We start from the raw sequence: 27,737 nt of genomic DNA on the forward strand, positions 1-27,737 counted from the left end.
AACTGTCCCATTTATTCAAGAAGGATATATCTGAAACACAATATTTACAACTAGGCAAGTGGAAGGGTTTGGGGAAGGGGAAGGAAACCCTGAAGGAAGGCTTTCAACCTATATCCTTTAAATTTTTTTTTACAATAAAATATATTCATGAATTAAAAGGAGGTAGAAGAAAATAAGCAACAAAGTTCAAAAATAAGCAGATTTTTAAATATGGCAAAGTCTCACTAATTTTTAGGAAGTGGGAGAGGTTTGCTATGGGGCATTGTTTTAAAAAATGTGTCTTACTCTTGATTTTTCCAAGAGTAGTATCCCTTATAAACTAAGGTATAAGTTTAATAGATAAAATGAAGCATGTCAATAAAAAATTAAATCCATGGAAGATCAGATCTATATAAAAATGTATCATTATCAGAAAGAAAATTTTTGCCTAGAGGAATTGTTGTTAAATTGCTTGCTTATAGATACAAGGATAACAACTATGAAAGTACTATGCTTTGTTGGGATATCATGGCTGCCTGTTAAATTTTCTTTCTTTCAATTTGTTTTCTATTGCTATAATAGTGTTTATCCAATAAGTACTCTAAAAGAATAGCTCAGCCCAGAATTCTCATTTTATTAAAACCATTTGAAAACAATGCTTTTAGTCTGAATTCTTCTTGCTTTAAGAAATTCACAGATTAAAAAAAAAAAAAAGAAAGAAAAAAGAAAACAAGTCACTCCGAATGCAGAAAGAAGTATCTAGGCCATTTCAGAATTACAAAGTCTTAGTTGGTAAAATCTGGGTTAATGTGGTGCATCATTATTCCAAATTAAAGATCTGATTTTAAGTCATAGCTCATTCTCAGGAGAGAGACAAACTTGTATTCTCATATACAATCGCTCGTGGTTTTCACTTTCTAATATTATTTAGATTTAGAGTCAGAAATAGGTATAGCTCTCTCTAGATATGCTTATTTCATTTCTTTTAATTTGTTTGCGTAACTGAATAAACAGTTGTCAGATAATGTTCTGGCATCTTCTGCACTCTATGGTAATACACATCCATTTCCATTGTGCCGGGACCAAGTCCAGTCTACACTAAAAGTAAATTCAGTAACTGATAAAACTCAACAGGTTTACTAAGCTGACAATGCCCTCCTACTATGTAGTTGCATTGTACATTTCATCACCAAATATTCATGAATGAGAGGTCAAAGATGGCTGATTCGAGGTCAGCTCTGGAGAAAGATCCTGGAATAGTCATTCTGGAACTTTGCAGCAAATGGAATCACCTGGGGAGATTTAAAAACTCCCAGTGGCTGAGCTTCACTCCATACCAATTATATCAGAAACTCCTTTGGTGGGACATGGGCCTCAGTAGTTTTTAAAGCGGCCCACGTGATCTGAAAAGCCGCTAAAGCTGAGAACCAGCGTCCTTGAGAATATTAAAGACTTTCAGGGCAGCAGTGCCCACAGCAAATCCGAGCAGCCAGAGGAAGTAGTAGAAGTAAGAGTGCAAGGTAAAAGGAGCCACAGACTCCATGTTGGATTAACAGGGCAGTTGGTGTTTTGCTTAAAAGAAAAAAACAAGATTTAGAGCCCTAAATGAAGGACCACAGTTGTTACGACTTTGACACCTGTGCCTTTCATTGGAAATGAAATAATTAGAAGTTAGGCCACCTGTGTGTATTTTCCCCACCTCAAATGAGATCAAAGTTCAATTATTTAGAGACTAGAGTCCAAAGAATTAGAAGATACTAGAGATCAGCTTAAGCAGGTGGTTTACTCTTTTTCTGTTTTTGGTACTTAAGCAACTTTCTGCATATTCTCCCTGCCTCTACAATAGGCCCGTGTCACCTGGCAGCCACGAACAAAGCTTTCAGGGCGATGGAATATGTGTCTGCTCATCCATTTCAAAAAAGAAAGAAAGAAAGAAAGAAACATAAAAGGCCTTATGGCCACAGTAGATGTTTAAATACGTGCTGCTGGAACACAAATTTCAGCCATTTTTAAGACCACAAGCTATTCATAAGTTTAACGGTTTTTAAATGTCCGTTTAGGCACAGAAACCACAGGCTTTGTTTATTCTGGTTTTGTTTTTTTGTGTATGCGTGTGTGTGAAGGAAGAGCTGAGAGGTCTCAGGGGGCGGGGGACCAGAAGCAGCCTAGAAATGTGTGCTCACCCCTGGACCCCAGTGAAGGAGCTTCTTTTTGTCAAAAGAGGGAGCAACCCCTAGCTTTTCCAGAAGCAGCGGAGGACAACCCCAGCCTCAGCAAAGGTCAAGAGAATGGTTTACATAATTCTTTCAGTTCTCACTTTCCACTCTGTTAATGGCCACAACCTGATTTGGCTTGAGGTGTGATCAAGACAAATTTAAATGGCCTGGGGGAAAATTCCACCAATGAAAAGACCTGTGACTTGGGAAGGGGAGGGAGGCGAGGTCTGGCCCAGCCAATCCGGCTTATCCTCGTGCCTTTTCCTCTTCCTCTCCACACCAGCTTTCTAGTCGCCGTTTCGCTCCTCTTCTTTGTCCTCCTGCCCTTCTGGTGCTCCGATCCGGAGTCCCTGGAACCAGCCTCTGGCCCCCTAGATGTACGGCCGCAGGACCTTTGGTAAGTCTTTAAACATCAGTGGGCCTCGTCTTCTCTGTTTGTGCTCAGGGGAGGTGGACTCAGCTCTTTAGTGGCTGGCTGGGGTTTGGTCTGGAGGGGTGGAAAGTGGGGGAAGGCGCTTTATTTTCGCTATTATGAACTTACTGCAGTAATATAAGTAAACTAGTTTTTGGAAGCTAGTTATTTGTGATAACCAGTAGTGGCATTAGACATTGAGTGGACTCACGCCTTAGCTTCTGCCTTTGCGTACGATTGACTGTGACTGAAAGCGTCAACCTGTCTCCTTGCTCCGCTTCATCCCAGGCCTTGGTGTCGTCTAACAGAGAGAACTTCTCAGGGATAGAGACCTTACTGTGGGTTTTTTGAGTCAGTATAAAAACTCTGGCATCAAGAACGCCTTGTGTAGTTTAAGGAGCCTTTGTTTCTGTCTTGGGCTTCTTGCCTAAAGTAAGGCTCAGGTGGGTTTGGACTCCCTATTTTAAAATTTTGCTGACAATGACTGCGGTCTGGTTTTATAGCTCATTAAAAAAAATTTTTAAAACTAAATTTGGTGTCTTTGCTATTAAGGGACAACTATAGACTGAAGCTCTTTTGGTTTAAGAAACATTGAGTGATAGCATGTATTCAGTCTTATTATCTGTGTTCAAATCTCTTAAGCAGTTCGTGCAATTTTTGGTTAATCCAGATGAATCTAGTTGAAAAAAGTGGCCTGTCATCACCCAAGAAACAAACGTTTTAATAGGATCAATCAGTGACCACTATAGTTATAAATTCTGAAGCCTGAAGTTAAGCTGACAAGTCTTCCCTTTCCCCGCCACCTGCTCCTTTCCCATTTTCTTTCAATTGAAAGTTAACATTAATTTCAGGTGTATGACATAATGATTCGATATTTGTATATATTGCAAAATTATTACAATAAGTCAACATCCATCATCACAGTTACAAATTTTTTTTCTTTTGAGCCCTTTTAAGATCTACTCTCAGCAGCTTTCAAATACACTATACAGTATTAAGTGTAGTCACCATCCTGTATGTTACGTCCCTATGACTTATTTATTTTATAGCTCAAAGTTTGTTCTTTTTAACCCTTTATTTGTCGTGCCCTCCCCCTGCCCAACTCCTGCCTCTGGCAACCACCGATGTGTTCCCTGTATCCTTGAGTTTTCTTGCTTTATTTTTTAGATTCCACATATAAGTGAGTTCACAGGGTATTTCTTTCTCTGACATATTTCACATAGCATAATGCCCTCAAGGTTCATGCATGTTGTCACAAATGGCAAAATTTCATTCTTTTTTATGGCTGAATAATATTCTGTGTGTGTGTGTATGTACACCACATTTTGTTTATCCATTCATCAATTGATAGATACTTAAGTTGCTTTTAGAGCTTGGCTATTGTAAATAAAGTTGCAATGAACATGGGGGTGCATATGTCTTTGAGTTTGCGTTTTCATTTTCTTCAGATAAATCCCCAGAAATGGAATTGCTAGGTCGTGTGATAGTTGTTTTAAGTTTTTTTGAGGACCCTCCATACTCTTTTCTATAGTGTCTGCACCAGTTTATATTCACACTGACGGTGCGTAAGATTTCCCTTTTCTCCTGGCCAACACTTGGTCTTTGTTTTCTTTTTTGATATAGCCATTCTGACAGCTGTGAAGTGATAGCTCATTGTGGTTTTGATTTGCATTTCCCTGATGATTAGTGATGTTGAGCATATTTTCCCTTATTAGTCTCTTGTGATCCTTTGTATTTCAGTGGTATCAGTTGTAATATCTCCTCTTTCATTTCAGATTTTTGAGTCCTTTTTTTGGTGAGTCTAGCTAAAGGTTTGCCAACTTTCTTTTCAAAAAAACAGCTCTTAGTTTCACTGATTTTTTTAAATTGTCTTTTTAATCTCTGGTTTAGAAACGACTGATTTTTGAACTGCCTTCTATGCTTTGGAAAGAATATTTTGTGAAGTCAACACACGGCGATATTAATAACAGTGTTAATGTGTGTGTTCCCTCTAAGACCATAAATTTCTCTGTTACAAGATCATTTAACTGGTACTTAGTAGAGCTTACTATGATGGATCTCTTCAGCTAATAAATCGTGTCATGTTAAACTCATTTTAATCCCCACTTTTCAACTAATACAGAGTTATAATTCAAGCTGCTCAATTCAGCTGTGTTTTGAAGAGTAGGGAAGGGCGGGATTAAAAAATCCATATATTATTCTTAGTCCTTTTCAACTTTCCCATTTGGTGGTAAACTTACTTTCAAAACTTCTATTGGAATTGGTCCCAGTCTCAGGTCTTGACACATAGGATATGAAAGATTCCCAAGTTAAGAAATGCCCGAAGTATTCTCACTCCTAGCTGCAGTCCTTTGCAGGCAAGCTTAGGTCTAAAATTCAGCTCTAAATTCCAGTTTCAGAGTTAACATGGCATTCTACAAATCTATTTCAAGATTAGGGTGGAAACATCAATACTTCTGCTACTTTGTCTGAAGAGGCAGAAACTAATAATAATGGTTACCAAACTTGTCCCCATTAGAATCACCTGTCAAAATTCCAAAACTGATGTCACACCTCAGACCAGTCAATCACAATCTCTGGGGAAAGTGTCACAGGCATTTGTAATTTTTAAAGCTTTCCAGGTGATCCCAATGTGAAGGAAATAATTGGAAAACACTTATTAATGGCACCCACAGAATTTGTTTTAATTTGGGTCTATTGTCTTGAGTTTCAATCCAGCTGTTGAATCTATCATTCTATCTTACTTGAAAGATAGATTCTTTAATAATGAAAATATCTGTTTTGTGGTCAGATTACAGGAACAAGTGAGGCCAGAGGGATCTCTGCAGTTACTTTATCTCAATGAATGTGAATTACAACAGAAAGTAAAATTTCTTTTTATAAAAGCCAGAAAAAGTCAAGCCATTCATCAGGTTCTTCTCAAAACCATCTAATCATTATACAAGCAAAATACATGAGACTACTTTACAACAGAAGAAATTATTAATGTGTATTTTAATGCTTTGTGATTAATTCCTGGTTTTGATCAGATTATATTTCTGTAATATAAGTCCCAAAACAATGACAAATAATGTAAATCAAAAAGTAATTTTTGTCTAAATTTGATTTAATTATTAGTTAATTATGAGTTAATAAAGTTAACTCAAATAAAATTAAGTATTACCTAATTCTTTGTAATTAGGTAATTAAACTCTTATTTAATGCTCTTAAGTAGTCCTATTATAGAAAAAAATGATGTAGTTACTGAACCTTTTGGTATATTTATGTACATTACAAATAATAGACATCCATTAAGGGGAAAGAGCACAGGAGTTTGTTGATTCATTCAACAAGGCCTTAATGAATAAGTACTATGAGATAAGCCCTGAACTGGGTGCTGTGGGTAGAAAGATGAGCAGGATCTTTGTACTCATGAAGTCTACAGTTTAATGAGGAAGAAATCCACTTTAATAAATAAATATAAAAACAGCTTATTAGCATTGTCATAAGAGCTATGCAAAAGAACTTATGAGAGAACATGAAACATCTGACTTGGCCTGTGATAAATGGTGGGTCAAGGAAGGCTTCCCTGAGAAGGAAGCTGGGACTTCATGAGACAAAATTGGTATTACAAGAAAGTGGGGGTGACTCCAGTGAAGGGTTTTCATTTTTGCGTGTTTGTTTCTGTCATCCAAGTTTGAAATTCAGTAAAAATGAGTTTTCTCAAAGGAGTGTCTGCAAACGTACAAAGTTAACTCTAACACCTAAAAAAAAAAAAACCCCAAAACTTAGCATTTTTATTACCATTGACAAAAAGTGGTCTTTGGGACCATAAGCATCCAGCTCTCAGTCATCACTCTGCCACTTCCTAGCTGTGTGACGTTAAGGACATCAGTTTACCTCTCAGCATCTCCTTGTCTCATTGCCTTGTTGATATAGTGAACATGTATATACAGCTGCTAGGGTTGCTGAATGAATCACATGAAATGATATAATACCCAAGTTCAAGTACTGGTGTATGAGTGCTCAACCAATAGCTCCTTTCTTTCCACTTGGTTATTCTGTTCAAAGTAATTTTGATTAAAGGACATGTAGCAGTGGGTTCCAAAATTAGATGTATAATATCAATCAATGGAAGAGCTTTAAAAAAATGCATAGATGTAATCCCAAGAGATTTTGATTCAGTAGCTCTTGTAAGGGGCCCAGTTATCTGTAGTTTTAAAAATATCTCAGGTGTTTCAGATGGTGAGCTGAGTTTAGAAACCACTTACCTAAGAAAGCTATAAAATGATCATCCCTTTTGAAATGTAATCAGGAGCATATATAGGGCTAAAATTCAATACCTTGGCTTCTAATTGAATCTAAACTGGCTTGGAAAAATCCCTTTCTGATGGCACAAGACACAGCACCATCATGATGTAATTATAGCATCCTGAAGTAACAAGTGGGCTGAAATAGTTTTCATACAAGGACACACTGAAAACTCTTCCACATTGGAGTCAATACACAGTTGTAGAAGAACAACCACTTATTACTCTCGTACTTGTGTCAGGCACTATCCTAAGACATAAAGCTATGCAAAAATTCAACCCTGACTCCAAGTTCTACCTCAAAGCTGTGAGTTCATCAATTTTGTGCTCTAAGAAAAACAATCACTTAAGAAACACTGAACTTAGGTATTTGTGTGTGAGCGCGCGCGCACACACGTGTGCGCTATTTTTAGCTCTTTAGGATGAATTCATGATAAAATTATACCAGATTTTTTCTTCTTCTGGAAGTTGAAACCACTCAGCCCTCATCTGTTAATAAATAACTACATTTATGGTTATCATTTGCTGTCACCACACAAGGTATAATTTGAAGGATGGACTTAAAGGAAAAGCAACTGTAAACAGAATGCAAGAACAACATTTGTGAAATAGTACACATTGTGTGTAGGTAATTTGAAACTGGACTTAAATGCAAGGATTTTACCATAATATAGTTATATTACTGTGTAGAAAGCATTCTCTTAGATGGGAGAAACTAGCATAAAAATCTAACAGTGACTAAACTTTTCTGGTAATTCATTAAACTATTTCTCTAATCAAGAAAGATTATAATTTTTAACTTTAAAGCAGTTTTACAGTTTTATTAGTTTAACCTTTGACTCCTTTTTTCTTTCATTTAAACACACAAGAAAGACCATATAGGTTATTACATTCAAATATATCTTTAAATAGAATTTCAAAAAAGTTTTTCAATTCAGAAACTTGAGGTACTGCATGTTCCAAGTCACCAGATAAATCTTTAGCCTATTTTAAATATACTATTAAATAACTTAAGGGATACAGAAACTTCAGACGGTTGAATACCCAGCCCTATTGGTAGTGGTTAAGAGCCTAAAGTTTGGAGCAGACTTTCTGATTTTAAATTCTGACTGTAACTTAGTAGCTTCATGACCTCAGGTCAACACCTTAAGCTTTCTTAATTTCTGTTTCCTCATCTTTAAAGTAGGAGTAATAAACATACTTCCCTCACAGAGGTACTGTGAGAATGAAATAAATATATGTGGAACACTTAAATTAGTCTTTGGAACCTGAAAGATGCTCTCAAAAGTTGCTATCATGATCATTTCCTGCCATTTGTATTGCTTAGTTGGGAGGAGGTTTTATTTGTACAGTCCCCAGTTATGAAAAAGTAAAAATGTTAATTGAATTCCTACTGCTGGTCAAGCACAACGGTGCATGCTTTCACATTCTCATATAAATGGTAACAATATGGATTCCTTTGCACCCCGCAATTTCGTGCACTTATCGTTTATCAGACCAATGACAGAATGGTAGCGTTTTGGAGAACAAAAGGAAGGAAGGAGAAAGGTAGAACTGCGTATTAAACTAAAACAAAACCCCCTAAATCTCAGTGGCATATCACAAAGTTTATTTCTTGTTCATGCAAGTGGAAGATGGGGGCAGGGGAATTTGCTCCTGCTACTGTTTAGAAATGCAGGCCGAGAGTGGCTCTTCCACTGAATTGCAAGGCTGACATTATCTCCCCAGAGATCCGCAGATGGAGGAGAAGCTAGTGCAGTGTCTCCAGGCAAACATCCCCTTGGCCAAGGTCAGTCACGTGGCTGCAAAGAAGGCTGGGAAACGTGCTTAGGAGGAAAGGAAAACTGGTTTGGTGAATAGATTACAGTTTCAGACACAAGGTCTGAAAGGAAAGGTCTGGGAGGATGCAGCTGCAAAATAAATGTTAGGTGATCAGAATGGAAAATACAAATAAGACATTGAGAGTCTTATGGAAAGAGTAAGGGAATAGATGAGAAGGGATGGATGAAAACTATGGAGATAGGAATAGGGCTTCTTAAAGGGACAGAGATGATGTGAGCGACAAGGAGAAAGTTGCTGAATGAAGTGTTAATATAAAGAAAACCATTGGCCAGTTTCTGAATTTTGCCAAAAAGTGACTCATCCTTAGAAAAGTGGAAGTTCTGGCTTTTTTATTTGTTTTAAATGTGTTCTGCAATATGATGACTGTCAGACATAGCACTTAGTCCCACTTGATCAAAAAGATAATCAAGACTGGTAATAAAACAGTGAAATGTGCAGAGATCCCTGAATAAAGAATTTCCATCTTCTTTGTTGTCTCTAGCTTTCTGTTTAGGATAGTTATAAAATCCAGTCCCCCTGCCTGTAAGATTAAAAGCCAAGCTGTCTGAGAGGACAACTAAATTGTCAGGAAGAGGAAGGTGAGATTTTTCTTACCAATAAAGATGTCTAAACTAAAGGATGTCTCAAACATATCGTCTTCAGCTCCACTTTCACCTAATATGATAACTGTTGCTGAAAATGAAGAGTTTTTACCTTTCTTCTTTCCTTTATAACAAATTTTAAAAAAATCAGCAAAGTCATGCTTCTCCCAGGTACCCCACACTCTAGCCACAGTGGATCATTGCACTTTTTTAAAAATACAGTATGTATTTTTATTTTTTTAACTTTGTAATTTGGCTCACATTGTTTCCTCTGCCTCCAATACCCTTTCTTTTCTTTGTGAGCTCCTTCTCATTCTTGAAAACTATATGTGGTAGATGTGACACGTGGTGCCTGTTCCTACACACTCCTCATAGAACTACCAAAGTTCCTTCCTATGAAAGGTGGACTGGACATAGTCAGCCGTGTTTGTATTGTAGGATCTGGGTAACCAAGCTAGCCAAGTGCACCTGAAGTGCACACCTGAACAAAGCTGCGCTCATCAAAACACTTGCTGAGGAATCTGGAATAGTCGCTGAGAGGCTAAGAAGTTTGCTGAGCAGAGCTGAACCTGAGGGTCACTTTTACTGGGGACAGAATATATGCCACTTTGTCAAGCCTTAGGTGTGTGGAAATTACAGTACAGCAGAAATCATTAGCAAGCTATGAAGCCAGTCTTCAGAATGGTTTCCATACTGATTTTCATAAGAGGTAACATTCCAATACATGTATCCCTTTTTACTTTCTCTAGTTTAAATGATTTCTCTTCCTTGAAATAAAAGGGCCTTGGAAAGAAGACAGTTCAAATACCATTGCTTCCCTGAAGCTTTAACAGAGCACCTACAGACCGATTTAATTACTTTTAATCTGTTGTTAGGTATTCGTATATATGATACAATATCTTATCATTAATTATGTTTTTCAATAGTGAAGACCTAAAATTGAGTGCTTACTATAAACTATACATGATGCTAAGTGTTATTATAATGTATGCATTATTCTCACATCAGCACTCTAAAGTTGGCATTCACTCCATATTATTAATGAGGTTCTATCCTTTGCCCAGCATCATTAGTGGAAGCAGAGGGAGCCATGATTCCATCTCAAGTCTATCTGATTCCAGGTGCTGTGTCTCAAACCACTATATTAAACCAACCCTCAGCACTAATAGTTGTTTGTCATCTCTTGCTAAATGGTGAGTTCCTTGAAGTTAGCATATTATGTATGTTGTTTCAGATGTTAGGATAGTACCTATTGAATACCAAAGGCTCAATACACGTTAATTGAATTAAAATTCTCTAGCATTATCCAGACTGTAGTCTCGATTATTTTTTTTAATTTGTTTATTTTATTTTTTTAATTTATTTTTGGTTGTGTTGGGTCTTCGTTGCTGCACATGGGCTTTCTCTAGTTGCGGCAAGCGGGGGCTACCGTTCCTTGCAGTGTGCGGGCTTCTCATTGTGGTGGCCTCTCCTGCTGTGGAGCATGGGCTCTAGGTGTGTGGACTTCAGTAGTTGTGGCACGTGGGCTCAGCAGTTGTGGCTCATGGGCTCTAGAGCGCAGGCTCAGTAGTTGTGGCACATGGTCCCATTTGCTCCGTGGCATGTGGGATCCTCCCGGACCAAGGCTTGAACCCGTGCCCCCTGCATTGGTAGGCAGACTCCTAACCACTGCGCCACCAGGGAAGTCCATAGTCTCTGATTATTGATTTGACTGTTTCTAAGCAGTTAACAGTAGGACAAACATAAAGGCCCACATATATACACACATTTGTACAAACATCAGATACCTAAATTATTGAGGTTCTTTATTTTCTGTTTCTTCAGTGTGGAGACAAATAATATATTTATTTTATATTTTGGTACTGTACTCAGTAGTAATATAGAAAGTGAAAATGGAACACATTTTACACACCTAATGGTAGCTTCATCCATTTCTCTTCGAGACTATAAAAAAAGGGCAGTAACATGACAGACGCTGCAGTCAGTGAAGGAAAGTGAAGGAAATGTTAATGATTTTACCTGAAATTTCCATAAGTGGCAATGAGTGGTAATTTTGCCATGCAATAGAAATACTGAATTTGATACAATTTCTAACTGTATAATTATGTTACTAATTCCATGATTGAATTAATGCAATTTGATTTACCATGGGGAAAGTCCATAAAGTGTTGTTCTGATCTGCTGAAATATGAACAGTCATATTTAGGCTGCATGTCTGTATTTTTCTTTTAAACAGTATATTCCCATCTTCATTCCTATCAGTAGATTTCAGGTTAAACAAAACAAGAAAAAAGGGATGGGGAAATGACTTGTTCGTAATTTTATTTAATAATTACTTTAAAATCAAAGGAATTAGAACAAGTTTACCTTTTTTTTTAACATCTTTATTGAAGTATAATTGCTTTACAATAGTGTGTTAGTTTCTGCTGTATAACAAAGTGAATCAGCTATACATATACATACATCTCCGTATCTCCTCCCTCTTGCATCTCCCTCCCACCCTCCCTATCCCACTCCTCTAGGTGGATACAAAGCACCGAGCTGATCTCCCTGTGCTATGCAGCTGCTTCCCACTAGCTATCTATTTTACATTTGGTAGTGTACATATATGTTCATGCCACTCTCACTTTGTCACAGCTTACCCTTCCCCCTCCCCATGTCCTCAAGTCCATTCTCTGTGTCTGCATCTTTATTCCTTTCCTGCCCCTATGTTCTTCAGAACCACATTTTTTTTTAGATTCCATATATATATATATGTTTGCATGCGGTATTTGTTTTTCTCTTTCTGACTTACTTCACTCTGTATGACAGACTCTAGGTCCATCCACCTCACTACAAATAACTCAGTTTTGCTTCTTTTTATGGCTGAGTAATATTCCATTGTATATATGTGCTACATCTTCTTTATCCATTCATCCGATGGACACTTAGGTAGCTTCCATGTCCTGGCTATTGTAAATAGAGCTGCAATGAACATTGTGGTACATGACTCTTTTTGAATTAGGGTTTTCTCAGGGTATATGCCCAGTAGTGGGATTGCTGGGTAGTATGGTAGTTCTATTTTTAGTTTTTTGAGGAACCTCCATACTGTTCTCCATAGTGGCTGTATCAATTTACATTCCCACCAACAGTGCAAGAGGGTTCCCTTTTCTCCACACCCTCTCCAGGCTTTATTGTTTGTAGATTTTTTGATGATGGCCATTCTGACCAGTGTGAGGTGATATCTTATTGTAGTTTTGATTTGCATTTCTCTAATGATTAGTGACGTTGAGCATCCTTTCATGTGTCTGTTGGCAATCTGTGTATCTTCTTTGGAGAAATGTCTGTTTAGGTCTTCTGCCCATTTTTGGATCGGGTTGTTTGCTTTTTGATATTGAGCTGCTTGTATATTTTGGAGATTAATCCTAACAAGTCTACCTTTAACTGAATGCTGCAGATTACTATTTACTGTAAAATTGATAGGATAAACCTCTTCCCTCTTGCTCCTTTGACACAATTTAGCAAGAGTTTAATCATCACTAGATCAGTGATAAACAGACATCTTGTCATTTTGCCCATGCCACCCCTTATGAGTAGCTACAGCAAGCATGCTTTTTAAATTTGGATTTTCCTACAAAAATGAGTCATTATCTTATCCTCCAACTATATCAGCACATGAACACACACACAGAATCTATACTGATGGCACAATATTTGTTATAACAAAAACACTGGCAACAATTTAAATGTCTCTCGATAATGACTCTTTAAATTACAGTATAGCCATTCCAACATACTACACTCTTTAAGGCAACCATTAAAAGGAATGAGATACCTCTCTATGTATTACACAGAATAATCTGCAAGGATGTAAAATAAAAAGTGCAAGGTACAGGGCAGTGTATAGAGTATGCTACCATTTGATAAAATGCTTTGTGAATGCATTCCCAAGTTCATGTATTTTCCATTCAAATAAATTGTTTAAAAGTGAAATAATATTCAAGTGTCAGCAGCCACTATCTAAAATGTTTGAGGTTCTTTCAATGATCCTCTTTTGATTTTTGTATCGTACCTGACTTCCATCTTCCAGCCTCCATTACTAGCTAATAAAGTAACTACAGGGTTTTTTTATATTCTTTTTTCACCTTTATAAATGTGCAGAATTTCTTTTTGATATCTCTTTCTAAGTCTTCAGCTGGATAGGAAGAAGAGGCATCTCTTCTTGGTTGGTTTGTCATTCTCCCATACGCGTCATGCAATGGGTTGCAAGGAGGGCTACAACCAGGGCTGATGTGCTAACATGTGCAGAGATGGAGCATCTCTGGTCACGGCCAGTTCCGGCATAAATGAAGGAATCCCATAGCCAAGGCCCTTTAAATGATTCCTCCTCTCCCCTCTTGAAACAGAGGCCCTTCTTTCTTCTTTTCGAAAAAAGGGTTTCCTGTTTCCTCTCCTCTGTTGTGCTTTATTGGAGATGGCAGGCCTTAGAACTGGCCTTCCTGGCACATCAGCAAACTAGCACATGTAGAAAAAGACAGTTTCTCCAGGGTGAGGAAGCTGAAACTTCCAAACAAAAAGAATGTAACAGCAGACATCCTGCCAGTTCCCTTCTCAGGGAAGAACCAACCAACCCTTGTGTCCTGTTGGCAAAACTCCTTGAAATTGAACCACTTCCGGGAATACAAAAACAACAAACATTCTAGGACATCTGTGTTATTTAAGGAAACTTTTTAGACAATTTATCAGTCACTGTCCTCTGGAGTCCCTTAAACCCAGCATTTTGTGGTTTTGATGGAGATGTTTGAATATTACAGAATAAGTGTAAACTGGGACAGTTGCTCTCTCCTTCCCCAGTATCAGATTTGTCAGTATCAAAGTTGGCAAATGAAAACACAAAGCCAGTTTAGACTTCATTTCTATGAGTTTTCTTTTAAACAATATACCCCTGTCCTCTTCCAATGAACAGATTTCTGGTTGAGCAAAAACTGAAATGTTCAGTTCATCTAGCAAGAGAAGCAAAGAACAAAATCAGAGAGGATTTGTGATTTTTAGGTAATAATTATTTAAAAATCAAAGTAATTGGAACCAAGTCTTCCTGGCATGAAGTAGTATTTAAGATACTTCAAGTTGACTAATTTGGTACAAAATCTGCATGTATTTGTCAACTGTATTTACACACACACACACACCACACACATAACAGCCCTCTAAGATCACACTGCCAAAATTTATTTATACTTGTAATATTTCATGGTATTAAAAGTTAAATTTTATTTCAAGGACTATCACAGCCTAGAGATAAATATAATCTAAGCACTGAGAGAGTACATTGTGGAAAATAAGCTAATATTTTCATGATAAATCTTACATACCTATCACTTGTCATTCCAAAAGCTCCTTACATTCTACATTCCAGAACTAAAAGGGGAAAGAAAGGGTTTTGCATTTAAGAAGTATAAGCTGAAAGTATTTATTTCAATTCAATATGGAATAGGCTGAAAGTATTTATTTCAATATAGAGTATTTATCAGAATCAAGATAACAATGTATACAAACATTTACATAACAAGAGGAACAATAGACAATGCAGCACGTTTAGAAAAATAATTAAAAGTTTTGTTGCATTTACAGGTAAGTGCCACACTGAAAATTTACAACACAGTAATTTACTGCAATCAATGACAGGGGAGTTCCACAAAGAAACAAAGCTCTTACACTCCAGATTTTCGGAAGGTATTATTGGAATGCTTAACTGTAACCACAGAATTTGTACATCCTTAAGGATTGAGCTCACAAAAGTCACAGACAGTTTTCATAGCATATATTATGTAAATGGAGTCCACTGTGTTCAGACAGCTGGCTTAGTGTCTCTGACAGGTGTGAAGCCTAGAAGAATTACTGGCTTGATGGTGATCTTTCTGTATCCGGCAAGACAGACCTTCTCCACAGTAACAACGCTGGAATATCTCCAGCCCGTGAGAGCCTTTTCTCCTGTGCTTGGTGCACACTTGACCTTCTTTGAGAACAGGTTTACAGATCTTGGACCAGAAATGTCTAGCACAACACAACCCTGTAGCACAGTCTGATGATCGAAGACAGACAGAACCTTCTTGTCCTAGGAAGACAATAGGAAAAGTACATGGTCACTGCTAAGCCTGTGTTATTTCATTAAGGTGATCTGAAAGACACTACTGACGTGCTAACAAAAAAGGATGAGTCTTTAGATACTTTAACCTACCTTTGGTGTGATACATTTTTGAAGACAGTGTAGTTCTTCTGGAGTACCCATCCAAGGTGCTGTGATCATTACCAAAGCTTTCAATAATGCTTTCCTCAATTTCTCCTCGATTGAAATGATTGTGATCAGAAGGCATACATATTCCTAAGGAAACAGGAGATAGTGATTAACTCCTGAGCTGTAATTTGTTACTGCTAATAGCTGTAACAGTGGCAGTCTTGTTATGCCTGCACCAATTTGAGATACCTCACTGTAGTGAGGTTAATTTAAACACAAGCCAAACTTCCTTCCAAGTGTTAAAGCAAAACTCCCCAGATGGGCAGAAGCATCAGTCTGTACACTGTGCACTCACATGTAACATCCCCAGTCTAGCCACTTAAAATACTTCCCCACCAACTGCGGTAGTGGCAGTGAAATTTCTGCCCATTTTAATATCACCCTTGGGGTAAGAAAAATAAAATCAGTCACTTAAAAAATTGTTTTTAAAAATAACTTCTCTGCCCTTGGTGCTATATAGGTACTGCCAGACTAAGTTAAGCAAATGCAATGCCTGCTGCCTGGAAGATTACACTCTTTACCACCAGTTACTTTACTGTATAATTTCTATATTACAGAGATTTAGTTAGTTCACCCGGAGTATTACTGGGTCCTAAGGAGGATCACCACCCTTAAGTTTATTTCTGGAGACTTCTTTGGCTGAGTCTACCTCTTTGAGACATTAAACTTTTGTGGATCTGTGGTTGGGGGGAGGAGTACTTATTTTAAGGTAGCAGGAGGTAGAGGCAGAGAAGGATGGAGAAGCCTGGATGTGAGGGCATCAAGATCTTTAAGAACGGCCAGCACAGATAAATCACTCTGTCTTCTGATTGACAACAGTTTGAACAGGGATCTTGAGGGAGAGGCTAGTCTGGCAGAGCTGTGAGAGGCACCATAAGAAAAATGGAAAAGGCAACTAAACGCCCAGTCTGGTTTCCTTGGTCTCTGTATAATTCCACCTCCCTCCCCATCTTCTTTCTCAAATGGTATCAAGGCTCTCTCTAGACAAATTTTTATGGAAGGGCCCACTCTGAGGTAAGACGTCGTGTTAAGTAATCGAGGGGCACAAAGGGAGATAAGGAGCTCCAATATCTCTGTACTTCTCTTTGCTCCCTGGTTAAACACTAACCTGAACACTTCAGGGGAACCTCGCACGCTGAACTCCCATGTGCAGGTGATGCCACAGCGTTCTGAAAGCTGAGAGCATTGTCTCCCAACTGTAGGCGCACAAGCGCGGGATGGTTTGAGTCCGAAAGGAAGCTACCCGACTCACCATTTTTGCAGTAATTCCCAGGGCAGCACATAGCGTGACGCATGCAGCGTTTTCGGCGCTTCCTGCAGGAGAGGCAGATTTGCGCGCCTGCACCCGCTCCTCGGGTGGAACTCGCGCAGTACTCATCGGTGCTGCACTCCTCGTCCTCGGCGCACGGGTACGGCTGCGGGAAGGGGGCCAGGAGAGGGTGAGGCACCTGGGCAGCCAGGTACCACACTCCTGGACTCATCATAGTCCCTTTCTGTCCACCTCTCCAAAAGCTGCTGCTGCTGCCCACTGCTCCCAAAGGCAGAGTTTCCAAATGCGCCTTGAACTGCACACAGCACGTTCTACGCCCTCCTCCCCCAATAAGACCTCTTCAGGATCACAGCGTCCCCAGGTCCCCAAGACCCTTCTCACCTGGTAGTTGTCAATGGTCTGGTACTTGTTGCCGCCCTCGAACAGAATTCCCGGAGCAGCGCTGACTGCGAAGCCTGGGTGCCCGGCAGCGCCGCCCAGCGGTGGGGGCAGGTTCTTGATGGCGTTGGAATTGAGAAGAACCGAGTTCAAGGTGGCACTGACTCTGAACAGAGGGTGACCGCAAAGAGCCGCAGCTACTAGGGTAACCAACACCCGGGCAGCACCCGCTGTGCCCAGAGCCGTCATCTCAGAAGGACTCAAGGGAGACAAAGAGAAAGGAGGAATGTCGCTTTGCAAGTCTGGATCCCACGAAGCTGTGCTGGCGCAGCTGCAGAGCCAGGGTTCCGAGAGCCTCCACCGGTCCCCGAGTCCTGACTGCGGGGCTCTGCTCCGCCACCGCCACCGCGGCTGCCTTTATACTGTGGGCTGTGAGCATTCCGGCCCCTCGGGGTGGGGGGGGGGGGGGACAACAAAGCCGGGTTGGGATTTCAAAGCGTTGGGAGGGGCTGGAAGGGGGTGTGTTTGTGTACAAAAAGGGGAGCCTTTGACACTCTTCACCCCGCCCCTCCCTTGCGCAGTCGTTCCCCTGCCCAGCTCACCTTCGGGGTGATGGTAATCAGTGAGCATTAGAGGAGACAACTTTAATAAATGCGGGAAGTGGGAGGAACTCGGGTGCCCTTGCCTTGCAGTAGGGGTAGGGGCATGGGATCTCAAATACTTTTCAGTCAGGCATTGTGATATTCTCTGCAAAACCACTTTTCTCCTTTCTTCTTTACGCCAGTACTATTTTTTGTTGTACACACAAATAGTATTCAGTATTAAATACAACCAGATCAGTAATTCAAAGTCTCTACCAAAACGTCTCAGCGAGAGGGCCAGGTGGCCCTTGCAAGTTGCTGATTAACCCTTTAGAGTCACGGTTTGCAGATTTGGGGTGAGATCCTCGGTTATAAGTTCGTTCAATTCCACCCCCCTTCTTCCCCTCCCCCCGCCCCCACGAGAAAAATGTGCAAAGAGAAGGACATTTGCACATCAAACGAGGGTAAGAAGGAAGAACTAATTCTCTTTTGATGGGAAGTTTAGAGAGGGAGGCGAGAGACTGGTGTTTGGACATTAGATCAGGGGTGGAGGGAAGAGGGAAATGACCATCCGATAATCAAGCTATTTAATGTTCTTTGAATCTGAGCAGTCGCGGCAGTAGATGAACTTGATTAGGCAGACGCGCAAGATCAAAGTGGCAGGAGCGAAAGCGGACAGGGTCCAACGGCTGGGTCAGTGGTCCTTCCCTGATTCCCCCTTCTCAGCGGTGGGTTAACGCAGGGAGATAAGAAACCCTTAAGGCTTAGCGCCTTCCTCATTAGTATTTCATATTGCAAAGCTTCTGAACGCCTGTGTTTGATCCCAACTCAGACAGTTCCTGGAATCAGGGAATACCCGCTCTAGGGAGATAAGAGACTAGCTTCTGGAAAGGGGAAGCTGAAAGTGAATTTGTCGTCATGTAAGTCAGTGTATAAAAATAATAAAGTAAGGCTAGTGTGTAAGAATGCCGTCCTACTCATGCATTGCAAATAATTGATTCAACAAAAACATATTGGAAGCCTAGTGCCCTGGCAATGGGCTATCCTTCACGTTGTTGCCCTCTGCGGGGGGGAGGTGCGGGGGTGCATTGAATACAAATATTCTAACTAAAGTAATAATACAGATAAGAAATGTACACAGTTCTTTTTAAAGCAGGTTGATGTTATAAGTATCAGAAGATGGATAACTGCTACGTGAATTTAGAGAAAGTGATGATTGAATAATCATTGTTGAATGAAAAAGCCTAGGGTGTATATATTTTGTGCTCCTCTAACCTCCAGGGTATTTATAATCACTCTACATACCGACCTACTATATTGATTACTGGGACCGCCACCAAGTGTAGCCAGTGGTTGTCTTGCAGTAGTATAATAATCCTAAAGTTAAGAGAGGAAGGGGTAGTTTTAAAAACAAATTTGTAATCCTCTGTGTTCTAATTTCTTGGGTTTCAAAGGTCATATGAAGAATATCTTCTAAACAGTTATTTAATAATGCCTCTACTTGCACTGGTGCCCCTCCGCTATCCTAAATTCTATCTGTCCTGTGAAATTTCCTCTGGTTTACTGATAATTCCTCCTTAAAATTCTAACATGGATTAACTCGCACACATTTCTTTAGATTTTGTTAAGAACATGTACAGTAACTTAGACTTGGCTACTACTCTAAAAATTTTTAGAACAAATTGAAATTCGGAAACAAAGGGGAGGTTGTTTATATTGGCTTTTTAAAAATGAGCCTAAGAAAGGAACAAGCCAATACACCTTTTGTTGAGCATCAGCAATGAACCAGGTCTCCCCTGGGCGGATATGCCATGACCCTCAGCCAGCATGAAGTTTATATAGATGGAGAGGGATTGTAGGGTAAAAAGGTGAAGGCATAGGGGATTTTAGGTGCCATATTATCACCTGCAGAATATTGATAACAATGTCAGTAATCAATGTGTTGAGTACCTTCCGTGTGGTAGAAAGTCTAGAGTCTGTCTTAAATTCTTACAATGTTGAAATGTGGAGAAAGAATCCCATGCCCTTGGATGGGTTAAAATATTTCTTCCTACTCCCATTCTCCTATTTAAATATACAATATGCTTTGCCACACTGAAAGCCAATTTCTTTTCCTCTTTTTGGAAAAGATGGTAAATGTTAAAACATTTAACGAATTTTGTCCATTAAGAACTTGAATTCACAAATGAAACCGTTGTCTAGAGGCCAAAAAAAAAAAAAGGGCAACAGTTTAATCAGTAAAAGGAAAACTTCAACAAAAAGGCACGTTGCATAAATTCAGTCTTGGTCCCTGAACATGTACATCTGTTATGGTCTAATATTAAGCTTAGACAGTCTGCTGTGTTGAGTTAGGGAAGCTAAGCCAAGATTAGGGTTTCATGAGCGGATCCTTCCCCACTTCCCACGTTCCTCCTGAAGTCATGATTTGAAAGCTAATAATAGTGAATTGGTCAATATCTGAGTTCCTACTGTGAGCTAAGCACTGTACGTGGTGCATGTGGTGCTGTGTGAGAAAAGATGAGTACTCAGGTTATCTACCTACAAATAATTTAGAGGGGGAGGGGAAGTAAGCTCTCAAATTATACAGGAAAGAACTTATGTAGGAGGTCCTCGGAGAGAGCTGGGTCTGTAGCAGGCCAGCCCTCTGTTGCAAATGGGAAAACTTAGTTTGTCGATGGAATCTCAATTTGAACATCCTTTTTGTGATTGAGTTTGCACAGTGGCCACAAAAAAGCAGGATGAGTAAGGAGATAAAGTGAAGTTCATTGCTCCACCAGCATCCAGTTTAAATGCAGTGAGTGACCATTATATGCAGAATGCTACCCTAGTCCCTTTGGGAATATACCTGCAAAATATTAAAGGCAGCCTTTTTGTCCTCAGAAAGCTTTCTGTCTATAGTAGAGTAGTTGGGGAAACAAATATACCTACGTGGAATGGAGGAAGAGCTTTTCCAAAACAGATTATACTTTGGTACATATTAGGTCATGGGGAAGATTATATTTTGGGACATGTTAGGTCTAGGAATTGTGACCAACAAACCTTGGGGAAGAGAGTGTTCTGATGACTCTGAGTCTCTCCCGGCAGATAGATGACAGGTGATAGAAGTTGGGGCAGGTGTATTTAGTTTATTAGGCCTAGCTTGTTTAGGGAAACCCTGCCTCTTATTTGATCTGGTTTAAATAGAACCATAATTAATGCGGTAAGTTTAACACTGTGGATTAGATTTTAGAATAGGTGGAATGTTTACCAGTGTGGAATTGAACCACATAACTCAGGAAGGGCATAACTTGAGCCTTCCTCACATTCTAAGTGCTGTATGTCTGGCATAGAATATTCATCAGCCTCTTCATCCATGAGGGAGACAGGAAAATACACTCCAAAAATCACCATGCTATTTGCAAACTGTTTTCCATCTTTGCTATTTCAGATTCTTACGTAACTGCTACATTTTTTTGCTACATTTTTAATTCATTACCTTCCTCTCTTCCTTTCTTCTTCCTCCCTCCCTCTCTCCCTTCCCTCCTTCTTTGCTTCTTTCTCTTTGTTAAATCAAAGGAAGCAGATCTGTTGCCATTTAATTTTACTTCACTGGGAAACACTGAATAAATGTCATTCCTTATGGTGAGTGTTGCCAACATCTTTGGAGTACTGATCTTGAATTTAGAGTAGGGATTCCTCATTCCTGTGTTTAGTTAAAAAAAAAAAAAAATTCTTATGACTTTCTCATTGGCCTTTAAAAGATTTGGGTCTTAATGCTTTTCTTGATGTTAAAAGAGCTTTTAGAGCAGGCCCAAGTTACGACTCCCGAGAGGATGGATTAGGTTTTTCTGCACTCCTCACTCAAAAAAGAAGGCGAGATTTGACAATGATTATGTTTATTTGGTCAGTGGAGATGGCCAGCCCTGATAAATCAGGCTCCATGGTAGCTCTCTACCCTAGCTCAGAAGATGTATTTTACAGAAGCAGGACATTAAAAGCTCATCTGAGAATAGAGCTCAGAACCCAGAAACTTTTAACTAAAAATCAGAGAGGAACTTTTCTGATGTCCCGCACTCAGAAAGGTCCTGTGGTATGTAGTTACAAGGAGTACAAAACTGCCCTTTAACATTCCCTGAAGAATTTGACATTTCCAGCCATGAAGACAGACCAATGACAGCAGAAGGCAGGATGCAAGATCCTCTTAAAACAGTCTCCAGAGCTAGAGAAAAATCATTTCCTTCCATGTCACTGAGTTCCTCTTATTACCCCCTTTATAATGCAAGCACTTTGCAAGGGTCATGTCCAAGAAAAGTGTTGTGCCGTGGTTTCAGGATTCTGGGGCCGGAACACTGCGCACTGGGGACTGCTACTGTGACAGCCACCAGCTGGCTGGTAAATATGGGAACTTAGTCAAGCCACTTAACTCTCAGTGCCGCTGTTGGTCTTTCACTTTTAAAATGGCGTGGGGGGCTGGTTGGAGAGGTCCCTTCTGACTACAAAAGCATCTTTCTCCCTCCCCTCCCCACCTTTCTCTCTCTCTCTCTCTAAGGACTGCCAGGGTATGGCCTTTTGTACTCTGATTAAATAGGCACATCCTGCAAGAGGCCTGTTCTTTCAGGCATCCTAAAGGTACAATTATAATCCCTGACATCAATACTATATTTTGATTTTTTTTTCATTTAAAAAAATTTTTGTTTATTTATTTTTGGCTGCACTGGGTCTTCATTGCTGCACACGGGCTTTCTCTAGTTGCAGCGAGCGGGGGCTACTCTCCCTTGCGGTGCGCGGCCTTCTCATTGTGGTGGCTTCTCTTGTTGCGGAGCATGGGCTCTAGGTACACAGGCTTCAGTAGTTGTGGCTCGTGAGCTCTAGAGTGTAGGCTCAGTAGTTGTGGCACACGGGCTTAGTTGCTCCGCGGCATGTGGGAATCTTCCTGGACCAGGGATCGAACCCATGTTCCCTGCATTGGCAGGCAGATTCTTAACCACTGTGACAACAGGGAAGCCCTGTATTTTGATTTTGAAGAAAGCATACAAGGTTTAAGTCTTTGGAAATAAGGTAAATTACTTGAACCAGGTGATATTTTTTAAAAGATATATAGAGAGAGAGAGAGAGAAAGAGAGATTTCTAGTTTACATCATACACTCTTTTGGAGGAAATTCAGCAAATACAGAGAGTTCAAAAACAGAAATAAATGCCGTGTGCAAACCCACCACTCAAACGAAACCACTGTTTACTTTTAGTTTCTACACACACATGTACACAAACACAGGCACATATATGTGGATGGAAAGCAAGAGAGAGAGTAAGAAATAATTTTGATTCATAAAATTGATTGTAATGTTTTAGAGCTGAATTTTTTTTGACAATCACTAAATCTGAGACTAGTGAATTGCAATGGGACCTTGAGGTGAAAAATAGAAAGCAGGACCTTGATAACACTTTTGTGTCCCGAGACCCGGTCTTAGAATCGCCAGGGAGGGGGCCAGGATATGGGCTAGAAACAGAACTATTAATTTCAGCGGGGAAGAGGAGCGAGGTATAAATTGTGTAAGCATTATTCATCACCCTTAAGTCCCAAAAATAAAAAATAATTTTCGGATGAGTTCAGGAGTAGAGAAGGTTGGAAGGAGGCAAGTTGGGGGAGCTACCAGTTGGGCAGATCCAGAAACCTCCAAACTCGTGCCGTGTGCCCCATACCCAGCCTCTAGCCCTGGATAATTTCCCAGCAGGCAGGCCCCGGGGTGTCCTGCACTTAACCAAGCCGCGAATTCCCATTGTTCACGTGCTCCCGGGAGGCTGCTCACGGTGGCTGCACTTTGGTGTCACAACCTGTCGCCAGCATACAGTAGTGTAAAATGAAGCTTGTTTAAAGACTCTCTTTGATGAGTGAAGATCAAACGGCCAGGGGACCCCCGGTCTTAATCAGACTTGAGCCAGGATGGCATTTTCACAAATAGTCCGTTTGCTCGGCTTTGAGCAGACTTTGTGCTCAGCACATTCATCCGGCTGCGGGGCGGGTAATCTCGGCTGAAGCCTCTTGCCTGGTCGCAAATCCATTCACACTACAGTGGCGGCTGTTGGTTTGCTGTGTCAGTTCATGGGCAAATAAATATAGGGCCCTTCTGACTTAATTAAAGTGGGGTGAGAGGAAAGGTGACTGAGAGGAAGATAAAAGCTTCGAGCGACATCAGGCTACCCTGTGTCTGACTGCAAGTGGGAGAAAGCCGCTCTTCCGCTGCCCCCTGGTGGAAGTTCCGTAGAAGTTCTTCATAGGGAGGATACAAATGATTAATCACGCGATTTACTCTTGAGATTTATTCTCCAGATTCAGTTATTTGCATATTGTATACCTTCTTCATGTTTCAGCATCTTCGAAGTTGAATAATATCTTGTACTTCTTAATATTCCACACAATTCCTTGTTCACAGAATAATTTAACTCTTCACAAATTAGAATTAAAATGACAACTGGGATCCAAGACATAGGTTCTTAATAAATGTTCATTTTGTTCGATTGAAGTTGAAAGTCTCTATATTGCATTCCTAGATAAAAATGTCAAGGTATACAGATAGTTATAAATATTCTATTATAGGTAATCCTAGGCCAAATGAATATTTTGTTTAACATCTTTACTGGAGTATAATTTCTTTAGTTTCCACAGTATAACAAAGTGAATCAGCTATACATACACATATATCCCCATATCTCCTCCCTCTTGCGTCTCCCTCCCACCCTCCGTATCCCACCCCTCTAGGTGGTCACAAAGCACTGAGCTGATCTCCCTGTGCTATGTGGCTGCTTCCCACTAGCTATCTACTTTACAAGGCCAAATAAATCTTACGAAAGCTCTCATATATATATATATATATATATAAAACTATTCAGTGAGAATAAAATTTTAAAAGAATATTAATTTTTCATATATTTGAATGAGAAAATAGTAACCATTTCAGAGTTCCATGTTCAAAAAGAAGATACAAACTTATAGGCTTATGTAAAATAAGTTATAATACACTAATATCAGTACTTTCATTTCTTTAAAGCCAACATGTTATACAAGTAGAAAAAGAACAGTAGAAAAATTAATAAAACACATGCTAGAAATGCACCTCCTACATAATATATGTAGCTGTTAAAATTATTATTGGTAGTTATTTATTGTTATTATTTAACAGTTAATAATTCTAAACTACTCCCCAATTTTTTCTTATAACTCATTTTCCTTAAACAGAAGTCCTGGCAGAAAAAAATGTTCTACTACTAGAATTTCTTTTAACGAGTAAAGGATTCTGGAAGATATGTGAGAAACACTATCTCTAAACATTCAATTCAAGAAATATTTTTGTGTACTAAATTCTTAGCTATGTTAGATGCTAAGCATAAAATTGTACACTATTATTTCAGTATTATAATCTAAAATATATTTACAAGAATGACTTTAAGGTAAGAAGCAAATTGACCTCAATCAACCTTTTCAAAATGTCATTGTTTAATTAGACCCTCCACAATTTTTGATTGGGCTATGTTTTCCACCAGTATCTTTATTTTCTTCTCACAATATTATTTTGATACAGCTGATTCTATTTACAACAAGAAAGGCACTCTTTAATGTGAGCTCTAAGTTTAAAAACAAGTGAAAAGCATTTTGCAAATATCAACAGTTTTGTGAATTCAGCTTAGGCACAAGTTTACTTGGAAGGTATGGAAGTGTCATGCAGAGAATCTAGTGCCTAATTAGCTTTCTATTAAAAGCATATCCCCCTATCACTTTCTGCTAATATCATTTACTACTATCATTTGCATTTGCTAATAATTTTAACAGGGGACTGTGGCTAGAGCTGTGAAGTCTAAAGCTAAAGCTGTATATAGTTTACTTCGTTTTTAGAGTTGTTGATTTGCAAGCGAAGTCCTAAATTTATCTGGAAAATTACCTTGCTGTGGTTTTATTAATAGCTGAGATTAGAAAACAAGTAAGTTAATAGGTAAGTAAAAAATAAATGGAGCTTTTACCTGCAAGTGTATGAGAAATAGGAGAGCTTACCATTATGAAGTATTTCCATCACACAGATGCAACTGATGTAAATAACCTCAAGAACATAGATGAATAGTCGAAGTAAAACACTTAAGAAGTGATGAGTTTTGCATATTTACTACCTTGTTTTTAAAGATATAATTTATTTAATTGTAAATTTATGTGCTTTAATTTTTAAAAATGGCAATCCCTGGGCATTTCATTAAATGAAAGTTTCACCAGACTCAAATTTACCACATGGTGTTTGTTCTCAAGGCAAACACAGCTTCAGTAACCCACTCACTTCTCATGGTTCCTTTCCCTTAGATTTTGTCTATTTATCTATTTCTTAATCTGTTGTCAACCTTTCAAGACTTTTAAGAAGAATAAAATATATCTATATACTTAGTATTTACATTTCTTTTTTCAGTAGGAGGGTAGGTTTGAGTAACCCAATCTGCCATTTCCCCTGAAATGAAAGTTCTTTAACTTAAAAAAATTATATAAATGGTATCAGACTGTTAATCATGCAATTTTTTCACTCAGCATTGTTTGTGAGATTCATCCATATTAAATTTAGTTAATACATGTCTTTTCACTTCAGTATAATATTCTATGGTCTGAATATACCAGATTTAATGGCCTATTATCCAGGTGATGAATATTTTTATTTTTAAATTTTTCACTATTTCCAAATCTTCTGTGGGCATCCTTACATATATCTCCTTGTGAACATTTGTGAAATTGTTCCTAGGAAATATAACAATGAGTAGAGGTACTGAGTTGTAAAATATAGACATTTTCAACTTTAAGTATTACAAAATTCTTCAAAGTTGTAATAATTCACATTTGTACCAGGAACATGCAGGAATTTTGCATTGCTCCACATTTTGACCAACATTTTTTATTTTAAATTTTAATTTGCAAATCAGCTGGATGGAAATGGCTTCATTTAATTTTTAAACTTACAGTTATTGATTATTAATGATGTAATACCCCTTAGGCTAAATAATGTTGATACACAAACCAGACAAGAACAGTTCAAGAAAGGGAAATTACAGGCTACTCTCTTGAAATCATAGACACAAAAATCTGAAATATAACATTGAAAATTAAAAATACCAGTGTTTTAAAATTATATGTCATGACAAAGTTGAATTAATGCCACAGAAGCACTGGTGCTTTAATATTAGAAATCCATAGCATCTTCTGACAAGTATATTGCAAAAACAGGTTAAGAAGAAAACCATGTGACCATTCCAAGACATGCTGAAAAGGAATTTGATGCAATTCAATAGCTGGTCATAATTTTTAAAAAGATTGACAAACTAAAAACTTTTTAACATAATGTGTATGTATATAAAACCTATATCAAACATCTAATAAAATTTAAAATCTGGATAAAGGAAAGAATGCCAAATGTAATTTTATTTTATATTTATTTAGATCCTAGTCAGCCCATTACTTCAAGGAAAAAAATGATTGGAACTAAGAAGAATGAAATAAAACATTTTATTATTCAGAGATGATAGTATTATCTTCAGAAATAACAGAGATAGACAAATGAATTAGCAAAATTTCAGCAAGGATGCTGGACATAAGATAAAATGTACAAAAAAGGATTGAATTTCTCTGTGCCAATGAAAGAGTTCAAGTGTTCAAGAATATAACATTTTTTAAATGTTCTTTAAATAGTAACAAAAGATGTTCATGGATTCTATTATAAAATGTTTTAAAGAATTTTAAAAAATGTAAATAATAAAGAGGTATAAATGTCCATGAGTGAAAAAAAATGTCCATGGGTGGAAAAAGTTAGTATAATAAGGTTATAATTGCTCCTCGAAATTAATCTATAAATTCAAAGTAGTTCTAATCAAAATCCTAAAAGAAGTTTTCATGAAATTTGACCATCTATTTAATAT

The 27,737-nt window shown here is 38.6% G+C and overlaps 1 protein-coding gene and 1 long non-coding RNA gene across 3 annotated transcripts in view; one reads left to right on the forward strand and one right to left on the reverse strand.

The window, feature by feature from the left end:
* Positions 1–2,517: 2,517 nt before the first annotated feature.
* The window catches only part of LOC113623151 (uncharacterized), a 109,916-nt gene continuing 84,696 nt past the window's right edge, over positions 2,518–27,737 (forward strand). For both annotated transcript variants that reach the window (XR_003433798.1, XR_003433797.1), the window contains exon 1: positions 2,518–2,592. This is a non-coding gene — a long non-coding RNA (uncharacterized LOC113623151). The remainder of the gene's footprint in view (positions 2,593–27,737) is intronic.
* On the reverse strand, positions 15,027–17,656 carry DKK1 (dickkopf Wnt signaling pathway inhibitor 1). The gene is made up of 4 exons (XM_027111911.1): positions 17,245–17,656; positions 16,846–17,008; positions 15,537–15,680; positions 15,027–15,413 (listed from the first exon to the last, which is right to left on the reverse strand). Exons 1-4 carry the CDS (start codon positions 17,488–17,490, stop codon positions 15,160–15,162), a joined length of 807 nt encoding a protein of 268 aa, XP_026967712.1. The 5' UTR covers positions 17,491–17,656; the 3' UTR covers positions 15,027–15,159.

Source organism: Aethalodelphis obliquidens, unplaced genomic scaffold (assembly GCF_003676395.1).
Source record: "Aethalodelphis obliquidens isolate GAN/ISIS:26980383/991018 unplaced genomic scaffold, ASM367639v1 scaffold11, whole genome shotgun sequence".
Taxonomy (NCBI): Eukaryota; Metazoa; Chordata; class Mammalia; order Artiodactyla; family Delphinidae; genus Aethalodelphis; species Aethalodelphis obliquidens.